Below are 18,500 nucleotides of genomic sequence, written 5' to 3' on the forward strand. Positions count from 1 at the left end.
TTGGTTCTTCTACATTTCAAGGATCTTTCAGACCTCCTTGTAAAAAGATTTAACTTCAATGGTAAAGTTAAGTGGTGGGGGAAAAACTCCTCCACGTATAAAAGCAAATGAGTTTTTAAAGAATAGAAAACAATCTCCATGAAAATTAAACTTAGCTCTTGTTAACATTTCCATTAAAACATGCATTTTCATTAAACCCAAAATAACAAACACCAAAAATATCCCTAGAAGTAGGCATAATCATTATCTATATACTCACAAATATTTTGCTCTTTTCTGATCATCTCTATTTTTTCTTGCTTTATTTTCTTCACATCCTTTAACTTTTTCCCCTCGTTATTCATGGAAAGGTTTTCTATCTAAGACTAAATTGATTCTTTACTTACTTCTTATCTGTGAAGTCACTTCAGCAGAGAGTTACTCTTTGGAGTTAGGTCCTCATCTCTAATCTGTATCCCTTAGCTAGAGCACTCGGTCTGGTGCTGCCCCATCACTGCCCTAAGGCATCTAGAGAGAGGGTTCTTGCTTTGCCCAGCCTGCTCACTGAGTTCCCTTTGAAACTGGTGAGGAAGGAGGTCTGTGAAAGGGAGAGATAGATGTCCTGGGTGACTATTTGAAACCAGTGTAATTTGTAAATTTGCCATCAACTTTTAAGTGAGAATTGGGGTAGAGTTTCCAGGGTTAACATGCTTTCAGAAATCAAAAGGAAAATGGAAGTTTTTATTTCATTACTGAGGGCTCTGGTACAAAAGGATTTTTTATAAATTTTACCAAGATTTCAACAGTTAATCTAGGTACTTAAATTAAAATATTCATAATATTGCCATGTTATATATATTTATATGTATAAATATGCACACTCAAATACACATGCGCACATGTACACAATAGCACTTTTAAAATAACACTACTTCATATCACCTGGCTTTTAATTTAAGTTTGGAGCAAGTGAAATATACACCACCTAGGAGAGCATACCTTTGACCATGAGGAGTGCAGAAAATCACTACACTACAGAAAATCACTACACTACTGCCATTGATACTTCTCATTCATTATGAAAAATTTTTATACTGTCAATATAGAGAAAGCCACATTTCATTTTGCCAACCAAAATTGTACTACCTAACTGCTTTTGTATAAAAGCTAACACAACTTGTCAAATATAGCCCTCGCTATACATTGAACTGGTAAAAGCAGTTAACAGTTTGGCAAAGATAAACCATAAAGTTAATTTTTATATTATTCTCTTTTCATTCACATTCCTACCAGGTAGGCTTTGTCGAATACCTATAGCAAAGGAGAACTTGTTCATGCATGCAGAATAAAATAAAATAAGATTAAAAGCTTCAGGAAATCAGCCTGTTTCAAAAAACCATTAACATGTACCTATCCCTCAAGCTTTACAAATGTGTTAATTGTCGTATTTCAGTCATGTAAATATGCTTCAGCATAAAGTAACCAAGATTTCCTGTTGTATAAGCACTGCTGTCTGGGGATGTGGGGGTAGGGAGGGATGAACAAGGACTAAATAACAGACTGTAATGAAACCTGCCTTTGGGCAGCACATGCCTCAGTTCTGAATGCCCAGAAATACTTCACAGACGCTCCAGGCTGCCTAGCAATGGGGATTTCTAATTCTGGCTAGCTTGACAAAGTAAATACAACTATTGAACATAAGGCAGTTCCTAATAAAAAACAACAATTCCCCCTTGTAAACACCTACATTTGGCCCCATTAAAAATTCTTTCTTCATACCCAGAAACTCACAGACCCTTAAACGTGGGGGTCTCAAAGTAACTAAAGAGCATTTGGGAGATTTAATGCTGTTGAGATGTTGTCCGTTGCCATTTCTACTGAGCCCTTCATACCCCATCTCAGGGCTTTGTGGAGCAATGTTCTTTCTGCATTCGCTGGAGGACATTATACAGGCAAGCACATTGGCCATTATGCTCCCAGCATTCATTCATGGATGGCCAGAAGGAAATCCATATATGTTCATATATATGCTATGCTTACCTCCAAAACTATATGGTTGAGGGAGTGTTCATCCAAAGCTACCAGTGTGGAGTTATTTAGTGGACTGAAATTAGTGTAATAACTTAAGCCATTATCTGAATTCAAAATTCTCTGATTCCTGGTTTTTCATATGTTAGAACTCATCTCTTCCATTAGCTGTGTACCAGTCAGACCTCTGCCAGTCCTTAAGTGAAATAGTGTGGTAGTCTTAACAATCTCTTGGTTTTAGGGATCAAACTTGAGCTTACACACATGTGTAAGCTCTGCCAACCATTTACTGAGTAGAAGGCTTCATTCAGATTACAGATTACAGAATTCAAACATTAGTTCTAGTAGACAAAAACAGACAGTTACCTTTCGCCACCTCCAGACTAGTTTCCATATGTTTAAAAAAGAAAAGGGGAGATAAAAAGGAATTCTCCTACAGTTAGCAGTTTGAATTTATTTCTAAAAGAAAGTGTGTTTTTTTCCAACCTCAACATTCAGATCTAAAAACTCTATATGTTCCTAAAATATCTTACTATTCTTAAGCCATCTGAGGGGTAGTACCAATATATTGCTGCTAAAATGTTTCCTCTCTTGTCTCGGGTAGAAAAGGGACCTCCAGGGCAAAGCAGGCCTGAAGACATTCTGTCAAAACCACCGCCTGTCCACAGAAAGATCTCAGGCTTCTTCCACTGAACTGCCAGAGCGACAGTAGGCCCTAGATCTCAAGAATCTCTCAGCTTGGCCCTACTGAAACTTAATTCAAATTCTACACACTCTGGAGCTTATATGCTCCTGCCTGCTTTGTGTGCTCCAGAGCCCATACAAGCCTTGGGTTAAGCAGAGCGGGAGACCAGTCAAAAGGTTGCCAGAGTGAGAAGCCTCGCTACAATTCAAGAATGAATAAGAGAGAGTCCGTTTTGGGAAATATGAGGAGTCTCATTCAAGCTGTGATGCACAACCAGAGGATCACAGTGACCATGGGGAACTTAGCCACCCCATTCCTTTCTATCGATCTTAGAGAAGAGGCTCATGAGTTGGAGGGGTGGGGGGAGCAGTGTCTTTCACAGTTTCTACCATCCAAGTTTAGGTAACACCTAAGTCACCTTATTCCAGCTATCACCTAAATGATATATGTATATATATATTTCTCTTTTTCAGTACTGCTCATGTTAGAACATTCATGAGAATAAAATGTGCAAAAAAAAAAAAAAACCAAGAAGAGACCCAAAGATAAGAAAAAGATACTGCCTTTAGTTTGTGTAGAAAATAAAACCATTTTAAGGAAAGTTCTTCAGGAATAATCGAGTTTGTTCTCTGTCGTTATATGACATACAGGAGGAAAGTAACATGCCTTCCCATATTTTCAGTGTCTGACAATTCAGGAACGTTGCGACTGAAACTTGGTGGTATTCTTAGTACTGTGTGGCCCCAAAGATTCTGACTCACATTTTAAGAGGATTCAGTGCAGCAAACCATCCCCACAAACAGCACCACTGCGAACACTTCACACAGGGCCCAGCCCCTCTACCTGGAATCCTCCCGCTGGGCACGCGTGAGGCTGGGACCCACTGCTCCCCACAGGAGGACAGCGGGAGTGGGAGGATCCTGTGGGTCACCCAGTGACTAGAATGCCTTTTCTGAATCAGAAGAAAGGCTCTAGAACAGCCTGTGTACACCGCCTTTTTGGAAGATTCTGTCTTTAAAAGAATACACATGTGTGCCACAACCGTTCTCTGTTGTTGAGAATGTTCCCTTTGCCTGAAAGTTTCTTTTTCCATGTCCTGTGCTGGTCCTTTCTGCAAATTTAGATCTTAGCTCAAATGTACCCTCCAGAAAGATTTTCTTAAAGTAGTGGGTAGGCCAAATTGTTCATTCAGGTTTTCCTGTTAAAATGTTAATGGGAAAACCCAAACAAACATTTTGACCAGCCCAAACAGTATCCCCAGGCAGTATCGTATCACCATATTTCATTTCCTTAAAATACCTCTCACTCTCTGAGTGAGCTTCTCCATTTGTTGTCTTTTCTGTATGTCAGCTGTCTCTCCTTGAGTCAGTAAGTGTCTGTGTATTGTCCCTTTCTGAAGTTGTTTTTTGGACGAAGAGATTTTGCCTGTCTTATTCTCTGTTTTACCCTTGGTGCTTAGAAAAGGTCTGGTGCACAGAGTACTGGGTAAGAATGTGGACTTTGAAGCCAGAACACCTTAGTGCAAATCCCATTTGAATATCCTGAAGTTGAAACATCCTTTCTGCTGTTTGTGGACTTGGTCATGTGTTCCACAACTAGCTGAAAGGGATGCTTGGAAGTGAAGCCTTTTTCAGGATGGCCATATATTCACGGGCTCTTCTACTCAAGCAGAAAGGGAGAGTGGGCACTGGAGGTCAGTGTCATAGTCTCCAACCCTTTGGAACCCCAATATCCAGCACAGCCTCTTCCCACAAATTACCTGCTCTTCAGGAATGAGTGAGGAATCCTGCTGGTGAGGAACTGCAAAAATTCTCTGCCCTGGCAGCAGAGGAGTGTAGCTGGATTTGCAGCCCCCCATCTGCTCTCTGGAAGGAACTCCTTTGTCCACTGTCTTCCATGTCCCTTTAGGAAGTTACTCCTTGTCTATTACCAGTGACAGCTACATGAAGTCTTTGTATTCATTTATTCATAGCCGTGCCAGGTCTTAGTTGCGGCATGCGGGAATCTTCCATCTTCGTTATGGCATGCCAGTTCCTTTAGTTGGTGGCATGAGGGGTCTTTTAATTGTGGCATGAAAACTCTTAGTTGTGGCGTGCAGAATCTAGTTCCCTTCTGCATTGGCAACGCAGAGTCTTAGCCACTGGACCACCAGGCAAGTCCCTGGAGGCTGCAGTTTTTCCATCCTACTTATAGGTAGATCAGTGTGTTCCTCGGTAGCTCAGCTGGTAAAGAATCCACCTGCAATGCAGGAGACCCCAGTTCAATTCCTGGATTGGGAAGTTCCCCTAGGGAAGGTATAGGCTACCCATTTCAATATTCTTGGACTTCCATTGTGGCTCAGCTGGTAATGAATCCGTCTGCAATGTAGGAGACCTTGGTCCAATCCCTGGGTTGGGAAGATCCCCTGGAGAAGGGAACAGCTACCCACTCCAGTATTGTGGCCTGGAGGATTTCATGGACTGTATAGTCCATGGGGTCACAAAGAGTTGGACATGACTGAGCAACTTTCACTATAAATAAATCGAATTCCAGGACCTAAGATTCTATAGGCATTGAAAAATCATAGCCTCTTGACCAGGCTTGTCGTTTCTTTGACTAAACAATCCCCTCCAGATTTTATGAGGTTGCCAGTTGATTTGCTTCTCTTCACTTCCACATGCAAGTAATCAGAGCCAAAAAGTTGTCCAGACATATTGATAGTTCTAGCATTCAACTGCAGGAAACAGGTCCCATCTAATTATTTTATGCAGTTGGAAAGTTGATACCATAAAATTGGGAGGCAGTGAAATAACTGGAAGGGCTGAGGGATAATGCCACCAAACTGGCCTCCAAGGAGGCTGCTGCCTCTACCAGTCATTTAGGTGAGGAATTGGGAGGCAGCAACTATAGCTACTTCCTGAAAGTGCCCAGTTCCGTGGCTGCAGTCCTGCAGCTAGAAACTTCCCATGGCTACTGCTGCCAGTGCCTCTTGGCCCCCAAGAAGCAAGTCGATGGACACTGCAATTGAGTGAGCCTCCCTTCCCACAGCTGACTCTGCTCCTGTGATGCCTGTGAAGCTGTCGACTAGTCACTAGAATGAAAAAAAAAAAAAAAAATAAAAAGCACCACTGTCCCTGCAACAGTGTTTGCCAGTTGCCGCAGTAAAAGTAACAGGAAGATAAGTACCTGCTTCTTTTCCACCTTCTGAATCTACTGCAGCTGTGGATAAGCCTAATTCACACCTTTCTGGCCTCTCTGTTCTGCCTATACCCCTCCCTTTCATCCTACTTGTAACTAGCTTGAAGCAATCTGAAATAATCGACTTGAGAAAGAAGGCAGCACCCTTAATCTGCTGTTGTCTCTGGCTCCCATTTTCTGGCCTGCCTCTTAATGAGGTATTTCACCACGGCTCAGAGGCACAGACATCTGTGAAGGTTGCCTGCTTTGGTGTGCAATTGTAGAAGTAGCTGGGCTTTCTCAAGCCTCTGATGCCCCAAATTACAAGCTTTTGGTTAGTTTAGGCTGTGAGCTTCAGGCAGGTACCTCCTTTAATAGAACTGTCATCCCTCCACCTCTTGTAGCGTATTCTATGGCTCCAGCCTGAGTTCATTTCTCTTTCGTAAATAACTTTGCCGAAAGTGGCAAGAAGCCACTAATACGCCAATATTCTGAATTTCCCCAACATTTCAACTAGAGCCACTGACTAGGAGATATGAGGTTTGCCTTCCAAGTTGTCACAAGCCTAATGAGAGTCATCAGCTTTCCAACCTGCGATACTGACCTCACTGCCCACCTTCTAACCACTAAGCCAACCTAGATTTTTGAGGCTAGAACTCAATCCAATTTTCAGGTACCAAATTCTCTACAAACAGGATATAGGTTAGGCTGTTATTAAAGGCTAACCTATATTATAGGCTGTTATTAGGCTGACATTCAAAAAAGCAGTGGCTTAAATAATATTGAACACATATCATATAAAAGCCCAATTTGGTAACCCAAGGCTCTTTTGGTGGTCAGGTGGCGTCAGGAGACCCTAAGCTATTTCTTTGGTTTTGCTCCGCCCTCTTCAGCCCATAGCTTCCGTTTGATGGTCCAGGATGGCTGCTTCAGTGCCTGCCCTCAAGTCCACATCTCAGTGAGTGGGAAGAAGGGAAGTTTAGTTTGTCCCCAACATTATGGAGCTTAGAGCAAGAATGCAAATAAAGGACCACGTAATTACATGTCTCAATGTTTAAAAGTTATCAAGCCAACAAATCATTAAATGTATTTTATCTTCCTTTCTTCACAAGTATACCTTCCTGAGAAGCCAAGTTTAAATTTAGGATCAGGGTTCCACTCCAGAAGATGGAGACATAGGAGGAATTGGCCTACAGCTTACCTCCTTTCTCTCCCCACCCCTGCCTCCTTCCCACACAGAGCAGGCAATGTGATGTGCTTGGGGACACCCAGCCTGCACATTCAAAGTCTGTCCACACTCCCCACACACAGCCATCCCTAGGTTCCTCCTGGGGCCCCAGGGTGTGCACACAGATAACGAATTTCACCCGCAAGGAACAGACCTGGGGAAGAGATCTGTGCAGGTTTTGTGACCATTTGCACAGGGAGTTCTGAAGCCCTGAGTACCCAGAGTGTGTCCTCCAAAGAAGGGTACATGCTCTAGATGGGCATAACCCCTTCACCCTGGTTAACTCCTCACCCCACAGGGGGAGGAGCATCAGTGCCCAGTGAGGGGGGCACTCTCTTGCTGGGGTTGAATAGTGATGCCAAGGGAAAGGAAAGGGAATGGCACTTCCCCCTCTCTAAGGATCTGACCTTGAACTTAACCATGGCACTTCTGCTCAAGATGAAGTCAACAGAGCCTAATCACTCAGCCTCATCTATAGGCCAGGGAAGCTGGGAAATGTGGCCTTTATTCTGGGGGGCCATGTGGCCCACTCAGAGATTTTTTCACTCTGCAAAGGAAGAGAATAGATACTGGGAGTAAGCTAACAATCTCTGCCACAGACACATGCCTTTTCACAAATCACACTTTTGTTTAGACAAGTGAGTTCTTCACAATCTGCTTTCAGAGAGGTGAGCTTGGAGGCAAGACAATACTGTCAGTTATAATTGACGGTCAAAATAATTGCACACCTGAGCATTTTTCAATGGGCAGCCAACATGCAATGTTCCAACTCTGAAATTTTGTCTATTTTCAGATGAATCAGGAAGAACCAATTGAATTTTTTTCAATTCAGGATATAGTATGGTTATGAGATTCAATAGAACAGTTTTAATCTGCAACCCTAAGAATGAATTGGATCTTAAACAGAAGTGAAAGCTAAAACCTTGAGCATGTTTTGGCAGAATTTTTTCCAGACATGTTCAGCCACTATCAAATGTACCCTTATCCCAAAAGAGCAAAAATATGATTCTGGCATGATTTCCACTGCCCCATTCATATATAAGAGTAACACAGAATTCACCAAAATTAGGCAGATATATCTTCCACATTTTAAAATTTTAACCAGATGTAATTACAATATAACATTGTATTATAATGATCATGAAATAATATAAATGTAAGAACATGAAATAGAATAATTATGTAATAGCATATAAGATTAATTTTTTTGCCAGTTGAAATAACACTCTGAAATCTTGTGAAGAAATAATGGTGATGGCACTTCCCTGGTGGTCCAGGGGTAAAAGCCCACACTCCCCATGCAGGGGGCCTGGATTCAATCCTTGACCGGGGTACTAGATCCCGCATGTCACAACTAAGACCCAGTACAGCCAAATAAACAAAAATGATTTTTAAGTGGAAGTTTCCCTTTATAATAGTGATAAATGGACCCCAAATTGCCTCCTTTAATACAAAGTCATGCATTTTTTCACTGGCCCAGAAGCCAGGCAGTGGATGTGCCCCATTTTCACTATTGTATTACTGGGTGTGAGGGAAATTGTTTAGACTTTTTAAACTTTTGCTTATTTGTGGCTGAGCTGGATCTTCGTTGCTACGTGCAGGCTTTCTCTAGTTGTGGTGAGTGGGGGCTGCTCTCTAGTCATGATGCGCAGGTTCTCACTGCAGCAGCTCCTCTTGCTGCGGAGCGCGGGCTTCAGGATGCACGGGATTCAGTAGTCGCGGTGCATGGGCTTAATTGCCCATGGCATGTGGGATCTTCTCGGACCAGGGACTGAGCCTGTGTCCCCTCCATTAGCAGGTAGATTCTTAACCTGTGAACCACCAGGGAAGTCCTATTTAGACTTTTTAAATCTTACTGGAAGCAAAGACTATTACTGGAGTTTCCTTTTATATTTCTTGACAGCACCACAGTAAAGGGCATTGTATGATAAATGCTCAGACTTAGTGACTAGACCTGCTCTCCAAGTCCAATCAATGTTCTATTGCTGTTGCTTATAAATATACATTTTTCATTAAAACGTATTCCTTTCCGTGCCCTAATAAGCTCACTTATTTTTATCTTTTTCCATACTGTTTCATGGGGTTCTCTTGTCCCATATGTTTATTATTTTTTTAATAAGTCACCTCAAATGGCTTTTTTGGAACAAGAAAAGGTATAAATAAATAAATTAGTACAGTACTTAATAATTTATAAAACACTTCATATCTCATCTGATCCTGGTAACAGTCTTATGAGGGGAGAATCATTCACTTGTGACAGATAAGGATACTAAAGCTAGACAAGTGAAGTGACTTCAGTTCAGTTCAGTTCAGTCATTCAGTCGTGTCGATTCTTTGCGACCCCATAGACTGCAGCACGCCACACTTCCCTGCCCTTCACTATCTCCTAGAGTTTGCTCAAGCTCGTGTCTATCGAGTCAGTGATTCCATCCAACCATCTCATCCTCTGTCACCCCCTTCTCCTCCTGCCCTCAATCTTTCCCCCAAACTGCATCAGGGTCTTTTCCAGTTAGTCCATTCTTCACATCAGTTGGCCAAATTACTGGAGCTTCAGCTTCAGCATCAGTCCTTCCAATGAATATTCAGCACTGATTTCCTTTATGATTGGCTGGTTTGATCTCCTTACAGTCTAAGGGACTCTCAAGAGTCTTCTCCAGCACCACAGTTCAAAAGCATCAATTCTGCGGCACTCTTATCTGAGTGAAGTGACCCGGATGTGACTTCTCTTAGGTCATACTGATAGGGAGTAGAGTATCAAACTGTCACTGGCTGCCCCTGTGAAAAAACCAATGTAGAACCTATATGTTCAAAGGTGTTCATAAGTTTTCATTTAAATTGATTATGTTTTAAAGAAAAAATCTATTAGGAAGTATTTTGAAATATTAACCTCTATTTCTGTGAGTAATGGAAAGTGTGACTTTTCAGGAAATGTCATAAATTTTAAAGGATACAAACAAATTATTCATTTGCTAAAGATTAAAATGTACTTACTACGTGAGTTGTTTTCAGAAAACATACGGTGCCCAGTGGTTTGGTCTTGGAAAAATATGAAAAATATAAGTTGATTAGGCTTATTTTAATGGGTATTTACCTGCAATTTGTCTCAAATCCAAGTGGTAATCTAGATTCATTATCTTGCCCCGTCTGTCTGGGAACTCTGAGTGCTAAGCACAGGTCTGGCAGGCTGGAAGAAAAGGAATTAGGAAGAGGACTGTGGAGCCAGGAAGCTCAATCCTATACGTGATCAGTAGAGTTGCTGATTCAGGAAGGAACAAAATATAGTCAGTGGCTCAGCCCAACAGAGGAACAGAGAGGCTGGCAGAGAGGGAAGAATTCTAGTCCAGTTCAGCTTGGTCCCCCTTGAAGCCACAGAGCAAAGCATTTCTGCCACTGTTTCTTTGTTAGGACCTAGGGCTTCCTATGGGCCTAAGGGTGCCTTTTGGCAGGAATTCCCCTAATCTGCCAGAGCATTTTGTCAGGCTCGCTGTTTCCCACCTTGTAGCACTGAGCACCGAAGAATTAATGCTTTCGAACTGTGGTATTGGAGAAGACTGTTGAGAATCCCTTGGACAGCAAGGAGATCAAACCAGTCAATCCTAAAGGAAGTCAACCCTGAATATTCATTGGAAGGACTGATGCTGAAGCTGAAGCTGCAATACTTTGGCCACCTGATTCGAAGAGCTGACTCATTGGAAAAGTCCCTGATGCTGGGAAAGATTGAGGGCAGGAGGAGACAGGGGCGACAGAGGATGAGATAGTTGGATGGCATCATTGACTTAATGGACATGAGTTTGAGCAAACTCCAGGAGACAGTGAAGGACAGGAAAGCCTGCCATGCTGCAGTCCATGGGGTTGCAACGAGCCAGACACAACTGAGCGACTGAACAACAAACCAATGGGATGAATTGCTATAAAGCACCCCAGGCCTCTGCAGAACCTTGGGAGCTGTCACACCTCCCCCAGGTCCCTTTGCAGGGACACAGAAATCATCATTCTAGACCAGGCATTCATGGAAAAAAGAGGCAGGCAGCCAGCTAAGCATCTCCTGCCTCAGCAGCACGATGCCTTCCTCCCAGAATCTGGGAAAAGAAAATCAGGTGACAGAATTTTAGCTCAAGATTGACGGTATGTTTTTGCACCTGGCCTCAGAACCCCAGGTATAAAATAAGAAAGATGAATACCTTGATTTGGTTTATAAGATTAAATCTGTACTAGATTATTTGAATAGGCCTGATTTTTTTCCATTACTCAGTGAAACTTCAAGGTCTAGAAGTTTATATCCCCCCACAGCCTTGCAGCTTTAGTCTAAAGGAGGTCACTGTGCTGTATAGAGTGTCTTACAGCATGTTCTTTCAGAAGACAGATCTAGGGTACAGCAGCATCTGAACATTTACATGTCAAGTGTGCAAATGCTTTGGAAGCCTCAAAGGGAAAGTGCTTGACACACCTGGCAAGCCTGGAACCCACCTCTTCTTCTTCCTCGCTGCTTCACATCGCACTGACATGGTGCACAGGGGGAGGCTTAGAAAGGGAGGAAACAAAACCCACTGCTTGAGAATTTAGGCTGCCTAGTAAGCTTATTCAAGTAATAGTCAACAAAAGCCAGCAAAATCGCACAGATTCCCATGTTTCCAAGAACCATCCTTGGGCTTTTTTCAGAGGACACGAATGCACAACTAGCTTTTACAGTGTAGCATTTGGTTGGGAGCATTTAACCACATCACCCCAAATTTCTGTGCTCAGAAGTTACACATGAATGGTATTTGACTTTTCTTCAAAGCCATTCAACCTGAAAGATTTCCAAGCATGTCACACGTCACATTTAGCTACTTTTGCTATGAAGGGCTTTCAGCCAACTGGTTCACGCTCATTTGCCTAGAGAAGCAAAGGAAGAGAAATTTTTAGCAAATAGGTAAGCTCTTGAAATAAATTATATTTATGCTGGTTCTGAATAAGGTACACTAGTTTCCCCATTTGGATTGCCAGAGCAGTAGAACCTACCAAAATGCATCTTTTAAATGTACTGATTCTACCCTTAAGCAAATCGCCATTTCTACATGACAGAATCCAATTCATTATTTAACACCTAGCCCGTCTCCGTGAAACTTTCTCTGTTCCCATCCCCCACCACAATTTCTGCTTTTGTCTCTACAATTTTGTGGATGTAACTTGGACTGCTCACTGGGAGGGTTACTTGTGTGCTTGTCTCATGCCTGTTATTGGGATATAAGGCAACAAGGAGTTTGGATACCCTGTTCACATATCTTTTCAGAATGCCTTGCTTTGAGTAGATTCTAAATATTTTTGACTCCAGTTGATTTCCTAAACAGCCTATTTAGATGAGGTCAGATGACCTCATCTCTGTGGGGTCCCAACCAAAAGCACACACACACACACTTTTTAATGGTAACTTTTCTTCAAGTTTCAGAGAGCTTTTAGGTCATGCATGTCCCTGGTCATTTTTCCTCTGCTCATTAGCAATAACTACAAGATCTTAAAGAAACATTTCAGCTCAGACATATAATTAAATATCTTTCCTTGTTGCTTCCACTCATGAACATTGACCTCAGACTTTAGAATCATATGTGTCTTTTAGATTCCTGAGCCTTTCACACTTTCATTTCTACCTGAAGTCCTTTCTAAAACTAGGGTATGAAGAAATGAAAGAATTGTTTAAAACAAAGAAACAAATATGTCTTTCTTTGAATTCTTTTTTTATTATTTAAGAAATAGACATTTAATGACTTAATAAGTGACAGGCTGAGTGCGAAGGATACAGATGAATAACACTGTATTTATATTACTGTATGGATATTATATTTTTCTGGATCTCCCTGACATCTTTGTTGATCATATATCTATATAATAGTCTTTGATCCTAGATATATATGAATCAGCAAACTGAAATCAAGGAAGAATATTTTCATAAATTATTTTTAATGTTTTAAAATGTTTTGATCCTTGCACACAGCTTGTGTTTACATGACAATAAACAGCCTTTTATCAGGAAAGAAACTAGCCAGAACATATGCTAGTGTATCACAATATTTTGACCCCCAAAAAAGTGTTTTTTTCCCTTCTCTTCTTGATTTTTTTTTTTTTTTATATCCAAGGGAGTTTTCAAATGAAGGGTTTCAGATAGGTTGTCTCCAGGTCAGTTCACCTCGTCAAGGCTTTGCTTAGTCATCAGGGGATGACCCTATCCTGCCCTGCTTACCTTTAGGCTCCCACAACCACTCTGCCTCACACAACAAACATGTTCCGTTGAGTCTGGATTTTTATGAAACAAATCACGTGGTCTGGGAGCAATGATAATTAAAGGAACTTGATAGAGATCCTTTTGAAAAACCAAAAAGTTTATTATGAAATGTGAGTATTTCTCCCTAATTACAATAACTGTTCTGTAATTATGATTAGTTATTGGGTCTCCTTAAATCAACCACTATCTGCAGACAGATAGGAAGGGAAGATGTTCAAAGCTACACTATACTTTTGAAAAGATGACCCAACATCATGCATAGAAACAGACTTACCAAGACCTACAGTAGATGTTTTGCTGACCTGTCTGAGCATATGAAAAATATTGACCCTTTAATTGGTATCATTTTTTTCCTTACGTCAGTATGACATATGTCTATGAAAATGGTTAAGTTCCTTAAAGAAGGTATAGCCTTGAAATAAAAAATCATCAGGTCAACTTAATAGACAAAGGAAAACAGGCATTTGCAGGAATCCATAATTGCTGAAAAACTACATTCAATTGAAAATACCATCTTGGAGCTCTAAGGGAAAAAAATAGCTAAAAAACAACCCTGCCATTATTATGTGATATTTTTCTATTATGTTTTTATTTGTGCACTTACCGTGTTTTCATTTCTACCTAAATAAGAAAAATCGTAATACATTTAGGTCTGGACTCTGGAAATATGCCACTAAGATTCCTGGTCCAGTTTCTGTAATGGCTACGATTTGTAAAATCTAGTAGGAATAGGATGTCATTATATTGGGCTTTAATCTGAAGAATTGTTTTAGCAGGAATTTTATATGCAAGACTAAATGCTGGTCAACAGAGCATAATATTGTATTCTGAAGAGTGCTGGCAAAAGCAAAATTAATTATTTTTTTTCCTTCTTTCTTTCCTTCCCCTGAAATCTTCTGCCATAGCGACTACATTTGCCTCCAGACTTGTCAGACACTGTGAGCCGCTCAAGCAAACAGGATCTGGCAGAATCCGCCAAGCTGCTGGGCCCAGGCTGTGGCATGACGGCCGGAGGCAAGAAGCACCTGGACTTCTAGTGACTCCTCCTTAGTCACTGCCTGCAGAATTCTGTGACACCCTAATTATGATTGCTAATAGCTTATGTAAATATTTTTCTTAATGATGTGACCCTCCAATCTTTGAAAAATACAGTTAGGATTGCAAAATGAGGCTACCATTCTTCATTATTTTAACCAACTTTTTATACAGAAATAGTACAGCAGAAATACTTTCACTTTAAAATTTTGTTTTATGCTATATCTAGTAAAGAATTTTATTTTTAAATAAAAGCAAATAAAATATCCGAAATTCAGGATGCCTTACAGTGGTCATTAAGCGTATGTGTATATAAGGCACTTGGTTCACAGCAAAGTGCATGTTACAGCAGGTAGCATATAAAACATTATGAAATTCAAAACTGTGAAAAACATATTTTTCTCTTCATTTCTGAAAAAGACACCTCTCACCAAAAATGTTTTTATGAGATAAAACTTTGCTACTATATGAAGACTAAAATAAAATAAACTTGCATGTACGTATCCTGTTATGAAATTGATGAAGATAAGATAATATTTGGGGATGAAGAATCCATTAAAAATTGTCTACCACAGTATTTAATAAAGAACTTGAGTAATAGAAAACTTAGACAAAGAAAGAGACGGTCTCTGTTTAAACAGAGTCCACACTATGAAATTATGTCAGTAGACATAATTCAGGATTGAAATTCAAACTGACAGCTACATGAATGCTAGGATACTGGGGAAAAACATGTATGGAAGCTTGGCGAGAGATTTTTACAAAACATAGGTCTGAGACACAGTATAAAACTGAAGGTAACTCAAATTTCTATTGCATCAGGTAAAACCCTTTGTTAATTATGAACATTGGCAGATGTGTACATTTATAACCATATAAACATGTCTTTGGGGATATATAACATATTGAACTAGTTCTCATAGGAAACACCAGTTTTTTGAATCACAGTTCCATGTTCTCAAAGCTTTTGACAAATAGACAAAAAGTAAAAGTTTAAAAGTAACTTGCATGTTTAAGTAATATGCAAGTTAACCACTGTAGCATAAACACATGCTATGTAAGAGTCTCAGTTTTTAAAAAGCTGTTTAACATCTGTTAGGAGAAACTGAATTTTCTAAATACATTTCCAAATATATTAGACTATCTTGAAGCAGTTATATCTAGTACTTTTAAGCAGTTTGCTTTTAATATACCACAAATTATACTTATTTGTTCTTGACAACATTGCAGAAAACAAAGACTAGGTTTTTAAAACTGTCTAACCAATATGATAAATGTCAGTCACTTAAAAAAAACCCACTGTAGCATAAACACATACTGTATACAGCTTTTATTCAGAATTAGAATAATTGAATCAATGACAGTGATTTGCCAGGATGTCAAATCTCTCCATCATATCCTGTCACTACCAGTTTATTTTTTGTGATCGAAATCAAAAAGACAACTATTTTGTCACCCGCTATCTCATTAGTACTGAAAATCAGGTTTCTTCTATTTTTTTAGGATGTCTGGTTTATTGTTTTCACTTCTTTTAATTCGAAAGACACAAATTCTTCCCCATTTTCTTTTCAAAATAAAGTTTAAGAATTGATCTGTCAGTTAAAATTAAAGGGCTTTTATATTAAGGAACGGTGCTTTTAAAATTTAAAGCAACTTCAAAAAAATCAATTTAGTCCATAGATGATAAATAATATGCAGATTCTCCACAAAAGCTTTGCTATGTCCTTTGAAAGCATTATGAACAATCTGAATAAAGTGAATATTTTAGTAGGGTTATTATTTTAATAAGTCTAACCTTTTCCTTACCGTGTTGTGATTCATTTTATACAGACACACAACAGGACAATTACATAGCATTTGACTCCAAAAAGGAAATACGAGGTCATCGAATATGAAAATTGCTTGTCAAAAATACTTAGCAGGTCATTGATTTACTACCCTAGCTAACACAACTATAAAATTAACGGCCAATTACTAGTTAATATATGCCTTGCAAATAGATAAATACTATAAAAATTGAATGTGCATGTTTGAACCCTTGTTTTAAATAAAAAAGAAACTTTTAAAACTCAGTAAAAGTGCATTCTGAACAATAGTACCTGGGCTTTCCAAAAATCAGATCCAAGTGCTTTGGTGTTCTGATTCACTAGGCAGGCTTTGTTAGAATAAGCTACTGGAGAGGGATGTATATTTTCATTTTCCTGATAAAAATCCACTCTAAACATGTGTTTTCTTTCTTTCTGGAAACTTGTCAGTTATCCATATGCTAATAACTTACTACATTAAAATACCGGTCTTCAATAATGCTACTGTAGATACACAAACAATTTTTATATATTATGAAATGTACACTATTAACAGATTCTATTTTTCAATTATCAGGTGGTCTCAAAGATATTTAAGTTAACAATGTCAAACAGTGTTTGAAATGTCCTCATATCTTGTAAGTGTTTCTAAAACTTCTAAACCCTCTATGGTATTCATTTCTTACGCTAGATTTGCCTTTCTTTAACATGAGGTAAATATTTTGACTGCTAGAGTCTGCTCAGGTGCTGGGGTTCTAAGACCTCTTGAATTTCTTTTTAGTAGCCACCAATTTCCACTTTTCCATTTATTCTTTATCTCCACCTCCAGGATCTGCACATACTAACACTAGACAAAATAAAACTACTTCAAAAGGAAGCAACACTCTGCAATCAATTCCCTGTCTATCTTTTAAAGAACCAGACACACAAATGCGCATACAAAGCAAAAGTTGAGAGCCCTGTTCATTTGTTTAAGCCCATTATGAACATCATTTCTAAAGCATCATATTAATGCTTCCCAAAGATAGTCACCATCAACACCACCAAATTTAAGCAATACTAACCCTAAATACTTACACTTTGAACTTTAAAACTGAGCAGTGAAGTCATTCAGAACCGAGGCCAAAAAAAAGAAAAAAGGTGCTTAAATAAGAAACAGTTGAGGTTTATTCTTGAAGGACAGAAAAAGGAAAAATTTGTGTTTGGCCTTGGTGAGCCAAACATTATACAAAGAGGAAAACCCTTTTTTAAAAAAATCTTGTTTACATTAACACCCAGAGCAAAAAGAAGCAAGCAGAATATGGACACCATCCTAAAATGACATAAATTCACAAAACAAAGCTGAATCTTGGAATAATATTATATGAATGACTCTTAGAAAACCTAGTAGTGATTTTTCTTTAAAAGGAAGAAGAAATGATTATGTGAGCCATACCAAAAGCCAGTTTCCATTTAAGAGGAGGCACAGCTCTGGGGTGGGGAAGGAGGGATATTCTGAGAATTCATTATGGTAAAAAGCATTTGTTTACTCGGAGTAATTTGAATGTTCTTACTCAAACATTCAGCTCAAATTCTGTTCACAAGGTCTCCCTAAGTCAGTCAAGTCTGAGAAAAATCTTGTGATTCTACCAAGGACATCACAAATAGATGGCTACCATCCTGGAGGATGGCATCAAGGCATCCCTGAAGAGTTCCCATTCATAAATATATAAATATACCTATCAATAAATAAATAAAAGTTATTTCAAGAATGAGTAAAAGGCCACCTCTGGGCACAGTTTCCACACTGTGCTTGCCATGCGGTCCCCGGGTGTGTGCCTGGAACTCCATTCAAAAGGACAGCTCATCTCCCTAGGGTGAGGGCAGAAGGCAGAAGGCAAGGCAGCCGACCCATCCTGCTGGACCAGAGGGCATCTACAGCTGAGCGGCTGCATCAGACTAAACCAGGCTGTGGAGCCACTGCGCCCTGGCAAGCTTGACCCTCTGAGGAGCGTATACGTGCCTAAGTGCACACAGGCAGCTCCTCTGCTCCACAACACTCCCCTTCTCCCGTCTCCACCTCCTGCACCCAAATGTCACAGCCAGTTCTCCAAAGTCTCTGCTTCCTGCACAGCAGAGCCGTGGGCCAGGACCAGCTGCCTGACCCTGGCCCAAATCATAGTCGGTTGGAAACCATCCCTTCTTGCAGTGAGGAGGTGAGGTAGCCAGCAGCCACTGCACGCACTCACACACAGCCCTCCTCGGACATTTCCCCCAGCACGTGTTCCTCCGGGAATGCAGGTGGCAAAATGTCAAGAGGGGGAAATATCTGCACAGGTGTCCCAA

General features: G+C 40.0%; 1 protein-coding gene across 1 annotated transcript in view; it reads left to right on the forward strand.

Moving 5' to 3' along the window:
- The window catches only part of ELP4 (elongator acetyltransferase complex subunit 4), a 237,823-nt gene extending 223,176 nt beyond the window's left edge, over positions 1-14,647 (forward strand). The window contains exon 10 of the mRNA XM_069554651.1: positions 14,241-14,647. Within this exon, the coding sequence (XP_069410752.1) occupies positions 14,241-14,372 (132 nt within the window). The 3' untranslated portion in view covers positions 14,373-14,647. The remainder of the gene's footprint in view (positions 1-14,240) is intronic.
- Positions 14,648-18,500: the final 3,853 nt, after the last annotated feature.

The sequence above is a fragment of the Ovis canadensis genome, chromosome 15 (assembly GCF_042477335.2).
Source record: "Ovis canadensis isolate MfBH-ARS-UI-01 breed Bighorn chromosome 15, ARS-UI_OviCan_v2, whole genome shotgun sequence".
NCBI lineage: Eukaryota > Metazoa > Chordata > Mammalia > Artiodactyla > Bovidae > Ovis > Ovis canadensis.